The 23,697-nt window shown below is 44.2% G+C and overlaps 2 protein-coding genes across 4 annotated transcripts; both read right to left on the bottom strand.

Moving 5' to 3' along the window:
- Window positions 1–927: 927 nt before the first annotated feature.
- On the bottom strand, window positions 928–11,234 carry LOC119133081 (A disintegrin and metalloproteinase with thrombospondin motifs 5). 2 transcript variants are annotated; one of them, XM_037268752.1, is made up of 9 exons: window positions 9,916–11,234; window positions 5,755–5,887; window positions 5,376–5,543; window positions 4,913–5,196; window positions 4,649–4,832; window positions 4,259–4,434; window positions 4,008–4,183; window positions 3,593–3,729; window positions 3,332–3,528 (listed from the first exon to the last, which is right to left on the bottom strand). In XM_037268752.1, the coding sequence occupies exons 1-9, from the start codon at window positions 11,005–11,007 to the stop codon at window positions 3,461–3,463; spliced, it is 2,418 nt and encodes an 805-aa protein (XP_037124647.1). In that variant the 5' UTR covers window positions 11,008–11,234; the 3' UTR covers window positions 3,332–3,460. The 2 variants fall into 2 exon arrangements, with proteins under 2 accessions (XP_037124637.1, XP_037124647.1); XM_037268742.1 differs by having other exon boundaries at window positions 928–3,729; window positions 9,916–11,232.
- A 2,035-nt stretch (window positions 11,235–13,269) lies between these two features.
- On the bottom strand, window positions 13,270–23,425 carry LOC119133248 (sodium- and chloride-dependent GABA transporter 2-like). Of its 2 annotated transcripts, none has more exons than XM_037268874.1 (15): window positions 23,282–23,425; window positions 18,700–18,939; window positions 18,404–18,538; window positions 17,917–18,057; window positions 17,746–17,836; window positions 17,540–17,672; window positions 17,323–17,457; window positions 17,047–17,150; window positions 16,601–16,725; window positions 16,238–16,350; window positions 16,030–16,167; window positions 15,820–15,922; window positions 14,919–15,019; window positions 14,566–14,736; window positions 13,270–14,475 (listed from the first exon to the last, which is right to left on the bottom strand). In XM_037268874.1, exons 2-15 carry the CDS (start codon window positions 18,914–18,916, stop codon window positions 14,356–14,358), a joined length of 1,827 nt encoding a protein of 608 aa, XP_037124769.1. In that variant the 5' UTR covers window positions 18,917–18,939; window positions 23,282–23,425; the 3' UTR covers window positions 13,270–14,355. The 2 variants fall into 2 exon arrangements, with proteins under 2 accessions (XP_037124769.1, XP_037124778.1); XM_037268883.1 differs by lacking the exon at window positions 23,282–23,425 and adding an exon at window positions 19,653–19,743.
- Between the last annotated feature and the right edge of the window lie 272 nt (window positions 23,426–23,697).

Here is a 23,697-nt window from a genome sequence, read left to right as displayed (position 1 = left end):
GAAAAGTTCAGGCAAATTCATTTTAAACAGTGCTGTCTTTTCCTGTGTTTGAAAGGAGGCAGCAGTTCATCTCTCCTTGACCCAATGACATTTTCCATAAAGGTTAAGGAAATGTGGTGTAAAGGTTAGAAGATTCGACATTCCAAAGAGGCCCTTGCATATGTGTGCACTGCTAATGCGTGTCTGTCTCGCTCTCTCTGTCGCTCATTCCAGCTTGAAGCCAACAGACGCCTGTATTTCATTAAGTCCATTTGGTAACTCATGTGCAAACTCACAGATTTTTAACCACCAATAAAGTAAACTAAATAAATCAAATTCGATTAAAATAAGCACATTGTCAAAATTGTAATCACTGACTCCAAAAAATAATTTTACTCCAATACATTTAATGTTTGAACATGCCATTTGATATCCAAGCAGAGCAAATGGCTGTAATATTATACAAAAGGAATTTAACTTTTACGTTTTTTTTTTTTTTTTTGGATCAAGTAATGCTTCCAGGTACTTTTTACACGACTGCTCTTTTGTATGAAGAGGCAACAGGTGGCTATGTTAATATCATGGTGACCAGTTCAGGGTATACCACATACCTATAACAGGATGACTATGTTATGATTGCATTAGAGCTGGAGCCAGTCCCAGATAACTCTTAGGTGAGATGTTGGTTACATCCTGGACCGGTCATCAGCAGGTCACAGGACAGATATTGACAAGCCTTCAAACTCATATTCACACCTATGGAGAATTTATTCTTCCTGGAATTTGTTTTGGTATGCAGGTAGAAATACGAGTTAGAGGAGCATATTCAAATACCAAACAGGGAAGCCTGAGCTGAGATCCAAATCTGTGAACTCGGCGCAAACAGGCAGCTGCAGTTGGTCATTTTTAAGATCAAACAGGGTTCACTATAATGGAGACTACAATAAGTAATGCAACATTGTAGTTTATTGTGTACATTCATCTTTAACATTTACTTCTCCATACCTCATCAAATTCAGTACATTTGGGACATACTTGGATTTGTAGCACTTGCTGTTTAGCAACCCAATACATTTTACTTTCCGTCCTTAGAGTCAATAGAGAATAATTTGTAAAAAAAAGTTTGTATTGATAGTTAACAAAAAAACATCACACACAGTGAGATTCTTTTTTAAATATAGATATTTTATGTACATCCCACGACTGGAAAAGAAACACTATATCCTGACACTGAGGATTCTGCATAGTCCTAAGTTAAATAGTAATCTGATACAAAATTACTACAATAAATAAACCTCATCTCGTTGCGTTGTTATTCACACATAGCAGTTGTACAAACAATAAATTACAAGCTCAGTGCCGTTTTTGCTGTTCAGCGAGAGGGCTTTCCTCATAGGAAGAAGCTGTGTGTTTCAATGAGGTGTACCAATGTGCATATGGCTCTGCAAATTGTTTGGAATACTAACACATACATTGAAATCATTCACTGTTCAAGATGGTTTACATTGAGTTGTTAACATGTAAAGCGGGACACACACGTACCGATTTTGAAAATCTCGACCGATTTTGAAAATATGAGGGATCCGACTCGATGAGGAAAGAAATCATCGTGTGTCGTGTGGCGTACTTGAGATAACCAAGACAGCACACCACACATAAAATCATTTCTTCACTAGTCAGGATCTTTCAGTGAGATCTGAAAATTGGGATTTCACTGACTGATTAAAAGTGGTGGGAAATATTCGGTCCATTTTTTTAGTATGTGTGTACCCCGCTTAAAGGCAGTGCACACCAATGGAAATTTCCCAGTGTATTGTCTTTGTTTGCATTTTTAATGTCACTCTCAATGCAAGTCAGCAGACGCACAAACACACAGACACAGACACACTTCAAAAATGAAGCAAAATAAGCGATGCATCTTTAACCTCCAAGAACGTCAATCTTGAAGAGGAAGTAAACCCCTAAATTTTCTTTACACTAATATGTTGCATGTGCCCTCACTAGTCTAAACACAAGGTTCTGATAAATATTGCATTTTTGGAATATGAGTTAAACAGGTAAAATCCGATTGTTTTTATCCATCTCAGTTGGCGGCCATTTTGCCACATGCTGTCGAGTGTAAATGACATCACAGTCGCCACAACCAATCACGGCTCACCAGTTTTCCTGAAGCTGAGCCTTGATTGGTTATGACCTGAGACCTGAGAATATGCGAGTCATTTTCAGTCGACAGCAAGTGGCAAAATGGCCGCCCCCGGCGACCGATAAAAACAGATGGATTTTGCCTGTTTAATTCATTTTCCACAAAGGAAACATGAATCGGAACACCGTGTTTTGACTAATTGGGCTGCACGGAAGATATTATCACAAAGAAAATGTTGGGGTTGACTTCCAGTTTAAGGACAATCATGGAGTCGTAGTTACTTTACCCCTCTGATAGCTGACTTGGCAAGGACACTGTTCTGTTCTTGAGAAGATGCAATCAACACTTGTGTCATTCTTCCCGAGTTATTGCAGAGGCAAGGAACTTTGAGAGCCTGAGCAAGTCTCAACCTCAGTATATCTGTTTCCCCTACTTTTGTGTAATACATTATTGTGCATAATGGACAGAGTGTAAAGCACCATTTAAACACCGAACGTCCGGGTTTCCCCGTCCATTGTTGGTCATCGTCTGCCCCCATCCCTGGATAGTTGGATGGTCAAAGCAATGCAGTAAGCTGGAGGGCAAAAGACACGTGTCTCCCTTAATTAGGAGAATACAGGACTTCTACACTCACACACACAAACAAAGACACAAAATAAGACAAAGTACATGTGGATGCTGAAACAGGTTGAGTCGTCAACATGCAACAAAAGTCCTTGACTTGAAAACAAACGGGTCCTCTCTTAATGATTTGCGATTCTGAGACATTCTTTAAGCCGAGTCTCTGTGAGACTTGCTTCAACATTCACAGTCCTGATTAGGGTTCTCGATTATGTCTTAAATTCATTGGTCCATATTCCAACATGCAGCACTTTTATTCGACCACTTCTTTTGTCCTACAAAGTCTTGTTCCCATCCTCCTGCTATTTTAACATTTTCTGACAAGACAGTGTTTAAAAGCGGAGGGGCGGGAATTCAGCAAACATCCCTTGGACAGCTTCCCGCCCTGGTCCTTACACTGAACTGTCCTGCTCTGCCAACCAGTGTCACAAGTCCTGGAGCAGCTCATCCATACTCCTGTCACCCATTGGGGTCCGGGCGGTGGTGTAGGCAAACTGGGAACTATCGTTGGTGAAGGGACCGGAATAGTGGGAGTGGGGGAGGACGTCGTAGCGCTAGTGGTGGTGGTTTTGGTGTCAGTTGTCGTGCCCTGCAAACGGGCCAGATTCAGACTTTGGACAAGCAGTAGCGGTGGCTGCTGTGGAGTCGTTCGGCGTGGCATAAAGAAGCTGTAACGAACATCCAGGGTTTTTTTAGCATCTGTCGCAAGGATCTGGACTACCAAGGCCTCTTGGAGGGCCCCGGGGCCCATGCTGTGGACCCATTCATCCCTTTGACTCCAGCCACTGTAGTTAAGCACAGAGCCGTTGAGCGGAATGATGGTCTCGGAGGTGGAGATCATAAACTTGCCATTGAGGAGGTAATCCCCATTGGGTCTCCGGAGGGCGAGGTAGGCGGTGTAACGGGTCTGGTCTTTGGCCTTGTGCTGACGAACCTTGATGTGGGTGGAGCCTGCAGGGATCTTCACTACATCAGTGTAGCCCTTACTGTTTGTCAGGGTGAAAGTAGAGATTGGGTTAGCTAAGCAGGAAGCAGATGTGACGATGTACTGCAGAAAAAAGTTTTTGTGGTCATGTAAACTCAAAACCAGCAAGCGTATTTAAGTCACCAGACAACTTTTGCTTTTCCATGTCTATTCACTTAATTTAGTTAATTTTTTTTAGGTTGGCTACCACATTCTGTCGTCTATTTTACTTTTTGCTCTATATTCATTTGTCCAATCATAATTTCTTTACTTGAAAAAGTAAATTGGGTTTGTTCGTACCTTTTCTTGGTGAAGTTGCCCACAACTCGGATGCATCCTGTGCTGTCGCCTCCGCATATGCCACACTTGTCAAACTGAAGTTTGGAGCCTATGATGCCATCGCAGCCTGTGCGCACACATTTCCCCTTCACGCACACCGAGCTGCTGTAAGGACGACATTCGGTCCCGTCTGTCACCTGAAAAGAGAGAGTTTCGTTAACTTCTCCACTAGTATGTTCCAGGACATGTTTTTTTGGGGGGCAATAACTCACCCTGTGTGAGAACACCACATAGTAACCCGTTCCTTTCGCTCTGCAGGTGAGTTTGCACACATCTTTTGGGAGAACTCCAGCATATTTGGGCACCCACTCAACAAAGGTTTTCACCCCTTTAGGATCTGTCTGCGGGCCATTGCGCACCTCACATTGCTCTTGCCGGAAACTCTTATCTGGAGGATAACAGCATGAGAAGAAACGTTTTGTATTGGGTTGTGATGATGCTCTCTACATCAGGGGTGTCAAACCTATTTTTGACACGGGCCGCATCATAGTCATAGTTTACTTCAATTTGTCTTCGCGGGCCACCTAAAATGATGTGGCGGGCCGTATCTGGCCCCCGGGCCTTGACTTTGACACCTGTGCTGTACACGATGCTGCACTCACTTGATGGTGGGCATGGCGTAACATTGCAAGACCGGTAGATGGCTCTCTTCCCAGTGCAGTAACGCCCGTTGTTCCGTGGGGGCGGGTTGTTGCATAGCCGCTGGGCGAATTGCACTCCACCACCACATGTTCTGGTACATGAACCCCAAGAACCCCAAGAGCTCCAACTGCCATGGTTGGATGACTGGGGCACAGAGGAAAGGGTCAGTCTCATCAAGCTTTCGCCGCTCTGCTAGAAAGACGGAAAGTGGAATCACCTCCTACCGAGTAATGTCTCTTGCGCGTTTTGTCCACACACTTGCCCTGCAGGCAGATGCGTCCCTTCCCGCAGGGTGTACCCTCCACAGCTGGCAACTTCTTGGTCAGACACACCATCTGTCCCTGGCGAATAACTGCGCACCAAAGCCGAGAGCACACATCCATGCCGGGGCACACGGTGTATTCTGGCCCAAAAGCCAGGCGGCACTGGCGCACGGCGTCATAACTCTGCCCCGGAAGCTCTTCGGGACCCAATAGGGGCTGACGAGGTAAGTCGAGAAGACACTCGGCTGCAAAAAGGGCAAGTAGAAGATGATGTTGGTGGAAGGTTACATTTTATGACCATGCTGAAGAAGGTTATATGATCTTTGGCTGAGGCTACAAACTCATTCCTTGCTCATTGATGGATACTGTGGAAGTTCATAATGCTTGCTTTTGGTCACTCATAAAGTTGTTTTAAAATTCTCACCATTGCCATCATCAAAGAAGTCGGTGATGGTGGCTGAGGTACAGCGGCTCCAAGGTTTGGATGCGTCAATGGAGGTGAGGATGGAGGACATGAGCCTCTTGTCGCTGTTCACTCCAAAACGCTCCTCGCAGAATTTGGAGTCGTCATGGGACAAACCCAGCAAATGGCCTGAGGTGGAAATAATTGAAACATTATTTACGGTCCATGGAGACAAGAAATGATGCCACAGGTTTGCACATGCAGCAAAAATGAGAAAAGAAAACACAATCAACACTCAGGTAATACTCATGTGATAGTCAACAACCACAGAGGTGCTGACAGATGAGCCAGCCCAAGCTTGTCTGTTTCTCTACGTCCTAACAAGTGAATCCATGCTTACCGATCTCGTGTGCCACTGTGAATGCAGCGTGAAGCCCGTCATCCTCAATGACAGCACAGCTTCTCTCCGGAGAGCAGATAGTGCCAACGTCTGCCATTCCTAGAGTGTCACAGGAGTGATGGCCGCAGAGGTCCTGCAAAGATGCAAAACAAAGACTTTTAAATCAGCCCAACGCACTTGATGTTTACTGTGTTCTGCCAATATTTCTTCCACCACCATTTGCCAGTGGTTACATGATAATTGATTCTTGCACATACATGCAGACGAGCCCTCGGGGTGTCTTGCCACGGAACGGCAAATCGATTGCTTAACACTCCCCGCACCCATCATGCCAGACAGCAAATGGCATGTTTGCACACCAACAAACAAACATCCTTGCATGTGCACAAAAAATGGGAAAAGCATGAACCATGAAGATGAACCATCATGCTAAGTGGTGCTGACAGACTTGCTGGGTTGCAGGGGAGAGACTCTACGGGGAACGTGTTTACCCGTTCCGGGTGGACCAGTTCGGAACAAACTCCCTTGTGTTATGCACTCACACTTGACTGACTGGGTGGGACCATATGCACACACGCACATGTAGATGTACATCACTCCCGTTCATTCAAATAAAAACAGCATATGTGCTTACAGGAAACAAACAGGATGGACATGGGCCATACAGCAAAATAGTGACTTGGTTTGGCTCAACACACACCCGGTCAGTGAGGGGAAACTCTGGCCTCTCCTCTCAAGTACAATGTTTGTCTTGAATCGAACAGTGGGAGTGTATAGAAAGTTTCTTACACTCTGTCAACCCATTCCTTTTGTATTTGTTTCTTCACCAAACCCATCCAGGACCCTGGTGCGAAAGCTTGTGTTTTCAGAAAAGTGTGAATCAAAGGAGGAATAATAGAAACTTTGCTTGTTTTTCTTCTAACGTTGTTTTTCTTTTCAAGTGAGAAAAGAAAGATGGCTGTAAAAAAAAGAAACAAACAAAGGAAATGGCGATGGAGAGATGCCGGAAATTAAAGAGAAGAACTGGGTGTGGTTGGGGGGGGGCATAGAGTTACGGAGGTATTGGCAGAACTAACAGGAGAACAGGTGGCAGACTGGATGAAAAAGTCAGCCGGGTGGTGTGCCGACGCGTGAGAGCCTGACCGGTCTTAGCCAAGATTTGAGTTAAACAAACAGCCAACCAGACACACGTGTTAAAAGTCTGAGTAAGCTAGTTTAGCTCCCACTGAAAACACACTACACATCTGATGTCATGACTCAACAGAGACCACCACCAAAGCTGAACTTTAACCGGTTGGATCTGCATAAACCATGTACAGCATGTGTGGAAAAGGCTGTCCTTTTGATTGATTGATTGATTGATTGATTGATTGATATCTTTATTTCGAACATCCAAAACAAAAAAGAAAAACAAAAAAACAAAAAAAAAAACAAATAACACTCTAAAGTGCCACATAAGTCCATACAACAAAAAATAAACCAACAAATAGAAGTAAATACATTAAATAAATAAATTAATAATAATAATACATAAGTAAATAAAAAAATAAAGAATGCTCGAAAAGGAGTAGGAGGAAGCATAGCTGTCCTTAAAGAGTCATGCGAGTTTTAGCAGAGAAGTAGTTTGTCTTGGCTAACAAACTAAAGTGTTTCTCAGCGACAAGAATGCACCGGGATGGTCGCGGGTAAGAAAAACCGAGAGGCTAAACGAGCTTATGAAAGAAGAACAGCTAACATCCACCGATCGATGCGTCACAGTGAGCTGACCCACGCAGCGTGCCCGCCGGCCAAGGTCGAGACTTTTGGGCTGTCTGCAGGTCGTCGACGGATGCCAGACAAAGTATAACGTGTGAAATATCAAGAACGGCTAAAACAAATAGAAGAGCCGTCTGCGACGGCGGCGGGAGCTGGGAAATGTACACTGTGATGCAGACAAAAAGTCATGGATGTGCTAGGTTGTGGGTTTGTCAAGTGCACAGGAAAAGGGAGGCGTCGCCGCCACACGTGCAAATTCCATGTAAAAGGTTAAATGACATAACTATGTGGATAAAGTCAGCAGACGTGCAAAGCAGGGTAGGAATTTGTACATTTAAGGATCGGTATGCACCCAAGGCATCCCAGAATATCACATTGTCATTTAGCATACCTCCCAATTATTTTGACTATTGAGCTAACATCTAAAAACAAACCAGATGGGTCAAAACTCATTTTAGGATGATTGGCAATGTCGATCCAAATAATGAAACAATATGTGAAAACAGGAGCAACTTTGGTGTCTGTCCATGTTTTGCAACATCTAACCTCATTGAGTTTGGAACGGAGGTCGTCGCTTTGACATGATGCGGTCGCCGTCCATCCACTTTATTTTTCATTGGTGTGGCGGGCGAGTTGGAGACGATCACATGAACTGGCTAGCAGCCAATCATGAGGCACATATGGACAGACATTCACAGTTGCGCACACATTCACACCTATGTACAATTTAGTCTGCTCCATGAAGCATGTTGTGAACATTCAGGTGGACATGCAAACTCCAGACAAGAAGCTCACTGGAGCCTAGATTCCAAAAAAAGGAATGTCATGCCAACCACAGGAACACTGTGCTGCCTTCCGACAGGATTTTTATTTTATTTATTTTTTCCTTCCTGGTTGTTTTAATCACTAATTTTGAAAAACCTTGGTTGAAACAGAACATAACAAGAAAGCCAAAATCTACAAGAAAACGAAATGTCCAGAGGGAGAGTATTAAGAACTGGTTCAAATAACTATGACACATGCTGAAATTCTTTGATTTTTTTTTTTTTTTTTCATCCACAATGCAGCTGGGTGCAAGACACCTGAGCCAACTGCAGTTATTTCCTGGCAGTGCTCTTTCAAGGGAAACCGTAACCTTATGCTTGTGCATTCCTGTTTCACTCTCTACTTTCCTGCAGTGTTTAGATGTGCACGTCTGCCCATCACGTTGATTGACAGGTTGAAGTGACATCAATTTTAGTGCTCAGACACAGCTAAGAATCCTAAAGATGGACTTACAGCGCAAAATAGGTCAAGGGTCAAACTCAAAGTAAACTGGTGACTGCTTTTATGGGCTTATGAAGGGCATGACCCCAAAAATGAGGTCATGTAACTTACACTTACTTTCAAAAAGCAAATAAAACCTGCTATTCAGGTTTCTACGTAGTAGTTTGACTTTGTGGTCTTATCTACTGATGTTGGCTTTAGGACATCACTTTTTTATTTCTTCCTTTTTTTGTGGGGTCACCAGTCTACTCTGCGGGCTTGCCCAAGCAGGTGGAGTGTCAACAATGTAGGTGGTTGGCATGCAGGGTCTGGGACTCTTTGCCAACTACTTTTGACATAGCTGCCAATGAACGATTACTCCTTTACAGATCCAAAGTCAGGGTGAAGAGCAGAAAGGTGTGGCTGTGGTGCAGGCAGCAGAGAATTAAAGAGGGAGTCTGAAATAAGGCAATGAGAACTTGGGTGAAAGAAAGGCTAAATTCGTGTGGTCTCCATACAGACTGTTTGTTTTTCTGACAGATGCTGTAAAATGAACTTGGAAACATGTGCAGACTGGAGTGATGGGAGGATAATACAAGGCTGGGGTTGACTGCCTTATTTAGTCGCATCGGAATTTTTAGGGATGTTTCTGGGGTGCACCCTCGAGTTAATTTTAACATTCCTGGGAAGAATTTGTCTGCAAAGGCATCAGGTCTCAGCCTCTGAGGCTTGAAGGTTGTCAAGGGATTGGGAGGGTAGGCTGGAGACAGAGGAACTTGCCCAGAAAAACACCACATGCAGGAAATACAGTTTTTATGGCTGTTTCGCAGATGCTGAGCAGTGTTACGCACGCAATTTTCTGCACATAGAGGAAGACAGAAAAGTGGTGGTAGCAATTGCATGAGGTTCTCCAGACTTGCTTTGGTCTTCCTGTGTGTCCTTTACGCATTGAGTCACGGGGAAACTAACATGTCAGCAAATTTCATGTGTGCTTAAATGCGCAACGAGAAGCAGCTTGCCTGCCGTAGAAATCAAAACAAGCGATGGCGTCACTCGGTTGCCTTGGCATCGCACCGAGGCGCTAAGCTGCTGTGCGGGCTGGAGGACAAGCGGTCGACCAGACGCCTCGAGACGGGAAGTCGAGCGTGGAAGTTTGTTTACCTGCCTAGTGAAGAGGATGGCGGCGTCGTGGTGGTTTTGATGGTCGTCGCCCAGCGGGTTTTGCTGGTTCTGCCACTTGCAGAAGCTCTTGAGAGTTGCCGCTGCGTTCTTGGACACCTCCAGCCCTTTGTCTTTGTCGGTGACCGTGGTGACTTTCACCACGGACAGCCGGATGGGGTTCTCGATACTGGCGTGCCCGTACAGCTTGGAAGCGATGGAGGCCAGGGTGAGGAGATAGTGGTTTAAGTCCTTGCCGTACTTCTTGGTCATGGTCTCATCTGCCACCAGGAGAAGCTCAACATGTCTGGAGCGAGAGATCGACCTTTTGCGTCGCATGTGGCTGTCCGCAGCTGCATTTGGAACGAGCCGGCTCCACCATCTCCGCCCGCGCGCTCCCAGATCATGCATCTCTCTGTCCGGCCTCTTTCTGCCCGAGCGACCCTTGCGCCGACTTTTCCGCGCTGCGTCCCGGCGCCCTCTGCCACGATCGCGCGTCCCGCAGCTCTCACGGCCGTCGCGTGCGGCTTCAAACGTGAAGCTCTCACGCGTGAAGACGTGGAGGGCGTGTTCCGCGTCCTTGTCTTGCAGAGCGCGCGCGTCATTCTCGTGCCCCTTGGCTCGGACGATCGGCGTGACCGCGTAGCGCACACCGTGCATGGCGAAGAAGCCTTCCAGACCTCCACCGCAAAGGTTGAAAACAGCCAGGGACTCCGGATTGGTGTTCACCGTTCCGCGATACACGCAGTCCCGCTGCAAAGACTCCGAGCTGCCTCCCATCATGGCGAGTACATACTGAGGGCTGAAGTGATGCGACATCACGGTCCCATCACGCTCCATGTCCAGTTGAAAGCGACTCCCATCCAGGTAGATCAAGTACCCCGCCTTCCCCCCTCCGTTATAAATCCGATCAATAGTCCGTACGACCCCATCTGTCCTCCTGGCTGGTGTGATCAGCGAGCCATTTGCAGGTGGAAGGTAGAAACCCTGGAAAACGGAGACTCCGGCTCCGAGTTCCGTCTCCAGCAGCACACACAGCAACAGTAGAGGGAACCAAAACATGCCGCCTGCCGCAGCACCAAGGAGCCTCACCATTGTTCATTCCACACAGGGCAGCATCTAAACATTATATGACGTCTGAAACACGAAGGAGCGAAGCTTGAGGAGACAACTTACTTGTTGGTCCCAAAAGCGCATCCTGCCATGTCCTGTAAAACAGCGTCAACAAAATCATAAAGAGGAGCAGGGATGGAGGGGGAAAGGCGTAGCACAGAGAAACTGTGCGCAGTCTGGGCTGAACTTGGAGAACAAATCACAAAGTTTGCTCTTAATAGGACCCAGAGAGAAAAAGTCCTGCCCCTTTGCGCTCAATCACCACTCCTCCACCCCCACCCCCTTTCCTCTAGCTCGCTTCCTCAAATCTTTTAAGTGCTGCGAGGAGAGATAGAAAAGGAACCTGAATAATATTTGAGGAGAAAAATGTCTCTCCCAGGTCAACTCTCCGTCCTCATCAGCGCAAGCGTCTCCCACCTTGACAAATTACTAACTGATGAATAAATGTTTTTACAACCTGGTTGGGGATGTAATAATGATTGCGCACACGAAAAAAGCCATTTCGCTGCACTGTTTTAACTCAACAAAATAAAAATGTCCCTGTCGCTTTTAGCCTTTGCTGCTTGGCAATTTCAATAATTCAAACTGTTCAAACAGGATTTAAGTGGCGAGTTTCAGCAAACCAGGCAGCGATAGATAATTTATGGTTGTTCCATGAATAAGAACTTATTGTCCCTGTGAGAGATGTTAATTGCATAGGCCAATGTCAGAGAGGGCAATGTGACTTTAACACACCCTGTGGCTTTTGTATGTCTGAATGAAGGAGGAAGAGTTCAACATGTTGTGGTCAGAGCTTTAGGTGTAGTCTGTGCATGCTTCACTGGAGCTCAAGTAGTTTCTAAATCATCCTAAAGAAGACACAAAGCACCACCTCTTTTTTTAAGTTTGAAGCAAACCCCAGGTGTTTGAATAACATGCTCAAAATAGCCTCGATGCTCCAGAGACCCAATTATATTTCAACAAGTAATTAAAACATCCATTTTATATTGTCGTATTGACAGAGTCACCAATGGAAGCCTGCACCGTGCAGAGTGACGAGTCCCTGGAAGCATCACATAGTACCTTAGTAATGAGAGCCCATGCAGGTTGGCGTTCTAATCTGAATTCTCATTGGTGCACATCTTAACTGAGAGGTGCAGCGTGTAAGAGAGGATGTGAAGAATGGGCAAACATGGAACACTGCGCACTGCCGCTGTCAGCCTTGCTGAGCGAGAACAAAACCTCCAAGAATGCATTCTTCTTCTTTACAAGGTCTCTAAAGTGTGGAATTGTGGAGATTTCTCTTACTATTCCTTTTTGGAAGTTGTGATTTTGTTGAACTTTTAAATGTGTGCGGGGGTGGTGACGGCAAACTAACCTCATGCACAGACAGACGCATTGTAAGACATAAAACAATTAGGGCTCACAATGTTCTTGCGCTAATTTTATTCATTTTAATGTGATGCCTTCAAAACGAACACATGTCCACTTCACTGAGCTGTTATGCAATATACCCCCCGCCCTCCCCCTTACCCATCTCTATTTTGTTCTCCTGCCTTGTCTTGCCGGATGCTTGATCATCACACCAAACTGTCAAGTGTATTAACGGCAGTAAAAAAAGTCTGTAAAGCCAAAGCAAATAAAACCTTTTGTGTGATAGAGGATGTTTGATCAGGTTGCTATGATGTCAGGCAGACGTGTGTGTGTGTGTGTGCAGAAGTACACAGAGTTTGGCTCGAATCCCTCCAATGGTCGCTCCCTCCCTTTATGAATACCTCACATTCACCCATTGGATGATTTTTAATCCTTATCATCTGAGACGGAGATGTATGCCAAAGCAACCATATGGACATAAACCGCCAACCCCCCCTGCCAACACACACAGGCTGCATACAGAACATCACCAAAACAACTATGGAAGGCCTCCACGTGCCACGTCACGTGTATGGAACCAGCCCGCCGCTTACCGTGACTGGGAAAGGAGAGAATCCAATACGGCTCATTGACAAGCCGATCCTTTTACGTAACCGCCAAGCTTTGTTACTAAGTGTTGCTGTCAGAACCCCCCTAACCCCCGCCAGCAACTTTGGAATGCACACATGGATGCTTTCCATCCTGCTTTCATCATTACTAAAACCAGAATTTCTATTAAGATCAAAATGGAAGGTGGGGAACTCACTTTGCCTCTTATGGAATGACTTAAGTAAATTTGTGTAGGCTTTATTTCTAGCCCAGGTAGAATTAGATCAGGAACACTCCCATGAATAAAAGAACATGTGCACACTTTTTTATTCACATCGTGTATGCAGCTAAGTAAATATCAATCATGCCAGAAATATCTTGCCCTAATATTGCAACTAGGTTTTATGTCTCAGCGAAATAATTGGAGTACAATTACTTTGCAAAGTCACAATTGGTTACAGTACAGTATTAATTAATAATGATGACAGAAAGTTTTGCTATGAGCTGCCTCTTGAGTGATACCAATTGAATAGGAATCACATATTTTACAATCACAGTTTTCCCCTCACACATTTATGTGGAACAAAATTATCCATTCAGCCACTACCTGAGCCGCTCACGACTTTGGTCAGTCGGCGCCGAAGCGGGGTACACTGTAAACTGGATGCCAGCCAGGACACACATAGACACAATTAACAAATGATCAAATACAGGAGGAGACACAATTTTTAAATAGACACTGTTGATATGTAAAGTCAAGGATTTTTTTGGCGGCATCATTTCCCACTTCACAACCAAATTTGTAGAAATGAACCCAAAGAATTAATAAGCAATGCATACTTTGTATGTTAAGATACAATCGAGGTCAAGAAAAGACAGTGAAATGATTTGTTGTTGTGTCCTAAAATCGATTTATCTGATTCTCAACTGCTGAGCTTGCAGCCAATATGGCAATAACTACAATGTGCCATGTAAATCATAGCTGTGCAAGAGTGTTACCCACCAATTTGTTCAATAATAATAATAAAAAAAAAAACATGACAGTACAGTGATGCTAACATCCCGCCATTCCCTTAACAGGAAACATAAGAGGATTTGATTTGTGCAGAAGTGAAGACTATTAACTCATCACTGAACCGTAGTATTTGTAGCCACCACAACTACAACGTAAAGTTTAGTAAACTGGTATTGTAAACATTTATCATTGAGAATCCTGCACCGAAAAGTACCGTCAAGAAAGAATCAAATAACAATTCTACCATAACAAATTGAACTGTATTTGCTTGGCGTGCATAGCTGGAGAGGTCATAGATCCAAAGCAAGTCCACCCTTTTTGATCACATCTGGATAGCTTCAGTGCATCACAAATCGATGCTTAGCCACGTCGTTTCAAATGACGTCGTCAACTACTTTCCTTGGCTTCTCGCTGAGGGGAACTGCAGATCTGTATTCGGCCAGGATGCCGGGATGTGGAGAATTTACGGTGGGTTTGCACAGGGTGTGAAAACGCTGTGGTGTGACAGAAGCACACACAGAGGTTAAATGCATGTCAAGAAGTGGACACAAGAAGAACAAAGCAACTGAAGGACAAGTCAGAACCTGTGTGAGGGTGCCAGGCGTCATGGCGAGTGCATAGATGGCCCAGATTGGAAGCAGAGACACAGAGGATAAGGTGAGGAGCCAGCCCAGTGCTGTTGCCCAACTTGGAGCGACCAGGCCTTTCCCGAGGCTCAATGGAGACCAACAGACCAAGGAGAACAAGAAGGTAGCCTACAAGTCACATGAAAGAAGTTTTTACATTCCCCCAGACAGATGCCCATGCACATTTTGTAGGCTGAGGATGGAGGACAAGATGTTTTTTTAAAAAAGGACGGATGGACTTAAAATAAATGGGGTAAAGTGGTCATCTCTGGAAACATCTACGTACATTTTCTTCATGGCAGGTCACTTACTGTGCACACGGCTGGCGTCAGATACTTCCAGCACAGCTTGAAGACAAGCAGGGGATTGTGACCCGTCATGTCCTTAATGTTTGAACAAAAGCGCTCGGCACCTTTGCGCGAAAGAAGTGGTTGTAGTTATTTTGTTGCTATAATGACAGGAAAAAAAGTCCCTTTTAAGCAGATATACAATTATATACAATTCTAAATGAGACGTAGTTTTCTTTAACGAGACTGTAATTTGAGTAAACACTAAGCTCTGGCTTTATTATTCTGCTCACATGGCCATACATTTAAACTCACCTGAGGGTGACATGAGAAATGTCACAGCCATTGTCATGGAGTAAAAAGGTTAAATAAGGAGCAAACCGTGTAGTGGAGTTGATATTCCTGTGGAATTCCCCCTCAGATTTTCTCATTACCTAAACATTCACCTCCGACTGGAAGAGTCATAAAAAAGTTGCTTTGGTATTTAGTTGGATCTATGTTTTTGCCTTAATCATTACTACCTGCAAAGTCTTTTCTGTCTTTATTGCATTTTTTAGCTTTAATTGACATGGCATGGAACAGTCTGTGTGTAATTTATTATTTTTTTTAAATGCCTTTGTCTCTGGGCTGGGTTGGGCTAGAATAGTGGCTATGTAGAGCCACCAGACTGTGAGGGCGAGAGAGTGGGGGGCTTGATTGAGCGTCCAGAGGAGACAGACAAGAGCCTGGCTTTGAGCCAATCTCCTTGCCACAGAGGGTAAGCTGCGGCCATGTTCGGTCTACTGACCATGAGTGGGAGAAAAGCTAAAGTATGTGAGTAATGTAATAACCAAAACTGGTTTTATGTCATTCTGCTCCCTGCTCTAATACAATTTCCTTTTAATCTCAAACGCATGAGCGCTAAAAACATGTGACTGTTTCCTACCATAGATCCAGCCAATTGCAATAGACTGGAAGATGGAGAGAAGTAATAAGCTGGCTCCACTGCAGGAGAAATGATCATATATCTGGAACACATACAGACCACCCTGCATGGCCGGCAGCAAGACAAAGACACACACAAAGTGGACGACTCAATATCATGAAATCCAAAGTGAGTGGTTAGTTCAATGCGTTCACACAGAGGTCATGTTACCGGCGTCACCATAATCAGCCCGATCAAGAAGCATACAACGCAGATAAACAGCAGCAGGAGCTCTCTGCGGTAGCCGCGTCTGATCAGATGGGGGTACAAGTCGGTCACAGATGTCATCAACGCCTCTAGACTCACAAACTGCAAGACAGAAAGAAGATTTGTTTCTTTTTAATTTATGGCGCTTCACGTAATATGTCATATTACTAACCTGTGTGTCCAGCCCCAGCATGATGATCATAAGGAAGAAGCAGATGGCCCAGAGTTGAGGAATAGGCATCATGGCTACAGCTCTGGGGAAGGCGATGAAGGCCAGGCCAGGCCCTGGGATGAAAAAAAACGCAAGAGTATCAAACATAAAAGTAAATCCAAAGCAACAAAGAGTCAGTGGTAATCCTCCGTTGGTAGCTGAAATGAGGTCTGCTGAGGCTGAAAATAGTTTACTTTGAAGAAAATAGATCTTTCTTTGTTCTACAGACATGACGTAAACTAGAATGAAAACTGCCCACTAGTGGAGTAACAAGAGAAAGGCTCATCAAAAATTTTGGGATATTTGTATCGAATGTGTTCTTACCGGACTGAGCCACAGTGGCGATGTCCACTCCTTGCTCCTCTGCCATGAAGCCAAGCACTGAGAAGATGGCAAACCCTGCAAGGAAACTGGTGCTACTGTTCAGGAGGCACAGAAAGTACGAGTCCCTGTATGCACAAAAGGAAAAAAAATCAAATTTTACATAAAACTGAGTCGTGTATTTAAGTGCATCTGGCAGTAGTTGATGGCCTTGCATTCTGCATTAGCTGTAAAGAGAAGCCAAAAGCTAAGTGCTTGATTGTTTTCGGGCATGACTGACTTGAGTGTGGGAAATTGGGTTGCTAAGGCTTTTCTTGAAGGTGTGGCTGTGTCCAAGCATGTTTTCTTGGGCCATTCCTTTCATTCTTTCTGGAACCCATCTGACCATTAGCTTCTAGTTTTTCACACAGTATGGTTTGAGTGGATGCCTGTGTGATAAAATGTCTCACTTGTAGCAATCATTGTTATATTTGTTGTAACTGCCAAGGGCTGTGAGGCTCCCCAAACAGATTCCATACGAAAAAAAGATCTGGGTGCCTGCATCCATCCATACCTGCAAAAAAAGAAGACAGTAAAGAAACAGTGCAAGCTTCAAGCATTTCTTACCATAATTTAAAACAGATTAGGAATTTGATCTCATCTAAATTCTGTCGGTAACCTTTGAAATCTGATGTTGATCCAAAACCTAAAGTTGACATTTCACGGACACAACTGTCTGTCTACACCTGCGGGTCTGCCAAGCGAGTGTGGTTAGGTTTGAGGTAGTAGATGATTCCCTGGGCTGCTCCAGGCAAAGTGACACCACGCACCAGCAGAACAAACAGCATCACATATGGAAAGGTGGCTGTGAGATACACAACCTAGAAAGTACAAAGTGCAAAGGAAATGAGAAGAATGACAATTAGAAACAATGGGAAAAACATGACATAATTATATATTTACCTTTCCTGTGGACTTAATACCCTTCCACACGCAGAAGTAACAGACGAACCAGACAAGGGCAAGACACAGTGCAAGTTTCCAGCTTATAGGACCAAGCTCGTCTAAGCTATCGGAAAGTTGGAGCACCTCTCGCCTACAACATACACAGAGAGTTGTTACAATAAGCTTTATTAATTAATTACCAATGAATCCGAGGATGCACTGACTCCCAAAATTCCATGATAGGTGACGTGGTGTTCTCAGGCAGGCTGCTTAAATTGGCTGTATGGTTACGATGGTCATACATGAAGCAAGCATCTACAGGGAAGCACACAAATACGTGTATTATACTTCATGCCTTCCGCGTGGACCTGATTGCAGCGACTGTACTAACTGACCAGTGTTCCACGAGTTATTACAGTGTGACCAGGGCAGTTCTTCCTGAAAACTATACGACAAATAGAATAGAGCCCAAGCCAGTATGACGATGTAGTACACACATCCATGCAGGATCATCATCTGGCTTGCATAGCCGAGCCCTGCAGACAGACAAGAGAACAAGCAAATCTTACTGATGCTATCTGGTGACCGCAACCACAAACCTGAAGCGCAATGCATTTACTATGCAGTATTTTTTGCCAACCTTGGAGAGCAATGGAATACATATGGTGTAGAAAAAGCTTTACATAAATCTTGTGCAATTATTAATTTAGATTTTAACTAGTTTCTTCCCTTTTAGTTCACTCAATGTGATATGGACCAAGAAAAGCCAGTGAAATGACAAATGTTGTTTATGCAGTCTTACTGTTTTGCTTGATTGATACAATTGATTAATATAATTGAATTTAGCTTTTAAATACAGTATAAAGTACAATACAAATGTACCTCCTAATATTGGGCAAATGGTTCTCCAGGCGCTGACACCGCCTAGGCTCGTGTACTGGCCCAGAGATGTCTCCAGGAGGAACAGAGGAATGCCACACAGCACCAGGAACAAAAGGTAAGGTACAAAGAACACACCTGGACACACAGATAACATTTACTTCCCGTGGTTCATTCTGTGAAGAGGATGTTGTAAAGTCTATGAAAGCTATGAAAAAATTAGCAAGAGATAAAATAAAGCAAAAGAGGTGAGTAGAAGAAGCTCATTTTTATTGCTTCATTACTTGCATTTATTTTACCTCCTCCATTCTTGTAGCACAAGTACGGAAACCTCCACACGTTCCCCAGGCCAATGATCTGGCCTGCCACGGCAAGAAGGAACTCAGATTTGCTGGCCCATTGGCCCCTGGCATGCAAGTCAACTTTGCTGATTTCTGTTGTCTTGTTTGAGGTTCTTCTATTTTCAACGTTGTTCAGGACTGGCTCTATTTGAGGTGGCAGCGACTGGGAAGTCATCGTTGGTTACACACACACAACCCCTTGAAAGATACAGAACAATGTAAGCTAGGTGGATCCAAAGATTTACATATGTAGTTGTGGGCAAAGTGAAATGAGGGCGTTTTGAGCTTTTGTCCTTTCTCCCATTCTTCTTATTGCTTATTTGTCCGTGCTGGAGTTTATGAGCATAGGTGTAGATAACACTGGGAATGGGGCGGGCAGTTTTATGGGGACAATGATCTGACCCTCACACACGATCTAGAAAAAACCCGATAAAACTGAGGCTGATGTTTGTCTTACGACGGGACGAGTGTGAAGCTTTAAGGTTGACCGGTAGAAAATGAATGATTCAATTTCAACGGGCACCATTAATTTTTTAAAACAAACAAGCAAACAAACAAAAACACACATGGCCGCACAAGGGGGGGGGGGGGGGGGGTTCCCTATGACTGCTGGGATCGGCTCCAGCATGCCCGCGACCCCGGATTCCACACACAGGGATATTGCAAATAATAGAAAACCACTTTGCGGCGCAAAATGTTTGTTCTTTTTTGGGGGGGAAGCCATGTGACATAAAATGACCTCTACTGATAACGGAAAGCCAAACACGCACATAGGTAACAGGTTCACCATGCGTCCTCATTGAATCCAAATTGAAATGTAATCTACAATTCACGACTGAGTTTAAGTCCTTTGCTCGATTAAGAGCTATAATAAACCGACATTCAAATATTCGTAAACCGCTTGTGCCTACCTCTGCGTGTACTATAAGGCTTCAAAGTTCACACAGCAGGTACTTCCAATTCCTATCAACGACATGGCTTATTCCAGTGACACGCGCACGTTTGCAGAGAGAACAGGCCTGTTGTCAATGTTTACACCATCAGGACTCTTTATTTAGGGGGCAGATATTGGGTAACAGTTCCAAAGGGGGTGGTAGTGGGGATAAGCTCCCACTGCCTATAAAAAGCTCCCATAAGGCATGCGTCTCAAAGAGCCTCTGACAACCAAAGTCCAACTCCTGGCCTGCACGCGTGGCTTCGACTCAAAGCCCGGCGGAACTGCTTCTACTAACAGGAGAAGGGGCGAAGGCGTGTGACTGGCGCCTCAAAACCAGTTGCTTCGGGTAGATGGAGCTCGTCAGCTTGGGAGGGCAATCCATCTAGGGGACGGAAAACCCTGATTCTCAAACCCCCACTGCCTTGTGGGTTACCTATTCTCGGGAAAGGCTTCGGGAGACAACCCTGAGGAAAAATTCGGAGTGGAGCCCCGAAGACGGTTGGATAGTCGACGTCGACATCTCTCCGGCAGCTCCTGCAGCTAAACCAGCTCCAAATGTAATGCGCACCATTCCCTTGGATCAAGTTGGTGCAGCCGAGAGTGGAGTCATGTTTAATGGGCAACGCATGATCTTCAAAAATTCTGCCCTGACTAGCGTCCTGGAGAGGATACTCCAGCCTCGCCGTCTGGTGAGAGCACAACACGGAGGACAGCAGTTTACGAGTTATAAGTCCATGCTCAGTTGATGCAGAGTCGGACGCTACGGGTTGTCCTCGACGGTGGGAGAGACCATCGAAGTCTTACTGGTCAGCTATCGCCCGCCTAAAGCCGGGCAGCCCCCGGTCAGTAAGGTGCTGACCCATCACGGTTTACCTGCTTCAGAGGGTACCTGGAGCTAACAGTTAAGGCTCGACAAGTAGATCGTTAACTTTGTACCTGCGAACAAGATAAAAAACAGGATCTTACCAGTTCTCAAGCTGGGTACCTGGAATGTACGGACTATGAGACCCGGTCTGACTGAAGATCTTCAAGCAGTAAAAGACACTCGAAAGACGGCGGTGATTGATTGCGAACTGTACAGGCTGAATATAGACATCGCTGCTTTACAGGAAACACGACTGTCTGGAAGTGGATCATTGAAAGAAAAGCACTATACCCTTTTCTGGCAAGAAGAAAAAATTATGATCAACCAAAGGAACATGGAGTGGGCTTCGCCGTGAAGAATCACTGAATCGAAATGATCGAACCTCCTACCAATGGCACGGAAAGAACTCTCAAAATGCGTCTTTCAACAACCAAAGGTCCAGCTAACATCATCTGTGTTTACGCCCCAACGCTACAGGCTACAGCAGAAACAAAAGACAGTTTCTATGAATCTTTAGATTCCATCCTGAGTGCAATCCCTGTATCTGAGCACCTTTATGTCCTAGGTGACTTCAATGCGAGGGTGGGTGCGGACCAGGTGTCATGGCCGGAAGTATTAGGATCTCACGGCGTTGGAAAGATGAATGAAAATGATCAAAGGCTTCTAGAACTATGCTCTGTTCGCAACTTGTGTGTGACCAACACCTACTTTCAAAGCAAGGCATGTTGCAAAGTGTCTTGGAGACATCCGAGATCAAAACACTGGCATCAACTTGACCTTGTAGTCACTCGACGTAACTCTTTGAATAGCGTCTGCAACACGAGAGCTTACCACCGACTGCGACACTGACCACTCATTGATTGTGAGCAAATTGAATCTTAAGCTCAAGAGGTTTCATCATTCGAAGTCGAAGTGTCAGCCCCACATCAATATCGGCAAGACAAGCTGTGTAAACAAGAACGCCGAGTTTATCGCAAGACTGGAAAGCACGCTGTCAAATGATCATCGAGAGTGTGCTGAAGACAGGTGGAAGTTTTACCATTCAGACGGAAGCAATTCTGACCTATGGTAAGAAGGAACGCAATAACACAGACTGGTTTGAGGCGAACATTGCCGAAATGGAGTCAGTCCTTGATGTCAAACGCAAAGCATTCTGCAAGTACAAGCAGCACCCATCTACAAAAAACTTGCAGGAACTGAAGTCTGCACGGGGTAACGTCCAGAGAGCAGCCCGCCGCTGCGCGAACGACTACTGGCTCCAGCTGTCAGAAACCATTCAACATGCCTCAACTAATGGCAACGTCAGGGCAATGTACGAAGGCATCAAACAAGCTACTGGAAAATTAGTGAAGAAATAAGCACCCATAAAATCCAAGACTGATGAAGTCATCATTGACAAAAGCAAACAGCTAGCGAGATGGGTAGAATACTACCTCGACTTGTATGCCAATCCATCGGCAGTTTCGCAAGACGCAATGGTTCGTCTTGACAAATATGCAAACCACACTGTATGAACACTCCTGTACAGTATATAAAATACGTTTAAAACAACTTTACAGTGAATAGCAACATCAACCCAGGTAATTAGGGTGACTGTGTTGTAAGCCGTAGTATTCTTTGTCTAGATTTAGTCTACAACTAGGTACCTTACTTGAGTCTCCCTCATTAGTGACACAAATTCCCTGGAGAAAATAAAACGGTTACAGGTCAAGAGTAATTGGCGGTTATACAATGCCCGAATTCCTCAACTACGCACATGCTCTTAGTACAAACACACACATTCAATTGTACATGCTGCATGAGGCTTTCTTTCCCTCGGGAGCCAAATAATAGCCCAGCATTAAGATTCAATGTTTTGCACAGACAAATGTGCGTCTCCTGTTAATGTGCTGCCAATATATGTGATGGAGACCAGGCAAAGTCCGCAACACAACTTCTGCTGGCTTTTATGGACTTTGTAATTAGTGTCGGGTATCTAGGGCATGGAGAGAGGTGAGCATTGAGGAAAAATAAAAAAGCTCACAGAAAGAAGTAATTTATGAAATTCAGACAAAACTCTTTAAATGTAAGATTAGGTTAGCCAGCAACATCTGACATTCTAATATATGAAACAGTTGCCGTAAACTGTGTTACAACATTCCTTGTCACTATGTGTCATGATTTTTTTTTTTTTATGGGCATGGGTAAAATTTATGGCTGCATCCACCTTCCTCTTCATTCTTTTAGAAATTCATATGCTTTAGTTAAAACAAGAATCACTTAATCATCCACACATTGCATATATCGCCTCTGAGAGTCTTGGTGTAGCACTTATTTGGTCCTGATTTTCCTTCATAGAGATTTAATGAGCAATCAGCTATATGACTCTTTTGTTGAATTTAACCCAATTTAAATAAAGTGTGCTTAATATTATTATCAACCACAACACATGTCCTGTCTTAATTTTATCTTAAATCTGATGTCATTCATTCATTGGCTGTTTTATTTCCATAGAAACATCAACAATAAATAATGTAACAGCATGAGAATGCGATTTGGTTTCAATAATAGCAATGCAATCTATCATAATTCACTAGATTGAAGTAGAATGAAAAGAGTAAAAAATGACTCTTGAAATGTGTCTGAAACAAGCAAGAAAATGCATTATGAAATATTACAAATCATTTTCTGCCATTTTTTAATATGTGACATTTTTCTCAGATTTGTTACATACATTTGGTCTCTCAGTTGCCACCCACCTCTGTTTTCTGTGCCTGTCGAGTCCCAATGAGTTCCAAAGGTTGCACTTCAATAATATGGATTACTTTCTCTAACCACTTTTCTGAAATCATTTACCGGACACAAATGCTGTACATCCTGTTTTGTTTGTGATTATATAGTAATCTTTCCCATTCATTGTTGAGGTTAAAGGGACATTACACAGCTTTTTTTTTTTTTTTTTTTAATTTCTAGCAAACGGGCCCACCCACTTTTGAAACTCGACTTCCTGGTTTTTTTTTTTTCATCACAGGAGGGAGGCAAACATTGTATTTCTTGGCTTGGTTTGTCATGTTCTGTTGTCACCTAGTGTCTGAAATGTTAAATAATTGCCATCAAAATGTATTCTGCGCATTGCTACTCTTGTTTCCATCAACCTGTGAAAATATGAAAGCGT

The sequence above is a fragment of the Syngnathus acus genome, chromosome 2, assembly GCF_901709675.1.
Source record: "Syngnathus acus chromosome 2, fSynAcu1.2, whole genome shotgun sequence".
NCBI lineage: Eukaryota > Metazoa > Chordata > Actinopteri > Syngnathiformes > Syngnathidae > Syngnathus > Syngnathus acus.
This window is presented reverse-complemented; position numbering and strand designations above follow the sequence as displayed.

Bases quoted from the DNA above. Each gene is read 5' to 3' on its own strand.
- LOC119133081 (XM_037268742.1), bottom strand. From the start codon at position 11,007: ATGGTGAGGCTCCTTGGTGCTGCGGCAGGCGGCATGTTTTGGTTCCCT. The intron at 4,833-4,912 runs GTAGGAGGTGAT...TCTGTGCCCCAG, and splicing joins CGCGCAAGAGACATTACTCG to TCATCCAACCATGGCAGTTG. The intron at 3,730-4,007 runs GTACGAACAAAC...CCTGACAAACAG, and splicing joins GGCAACTTCACCAAGAAAAG to TAAGGGCTACACTGATGTAG.
- LOC119133248 (XM_037268874.1), bottom strand. From the start codon at position 18,916: ATGACTTCCCAGTCGCTGCCACCTCAAATAGAGCCAGTCCTGAACAAC. The intron at 18,058-18,403 runs GTACATTTGTAT...GTCTGTCTGCAG, and splicing joins CATTTGCCCAATATTAGGAG to GGCTCGGCTATGCAAGCCAG. The intron at 16,726-17,046 runs GTGAGACATTTT...TTGTGCATACAG, and splicing joins TATAACAATGATTGCTACAA to GGACTCGTACTTTCTGTGCC.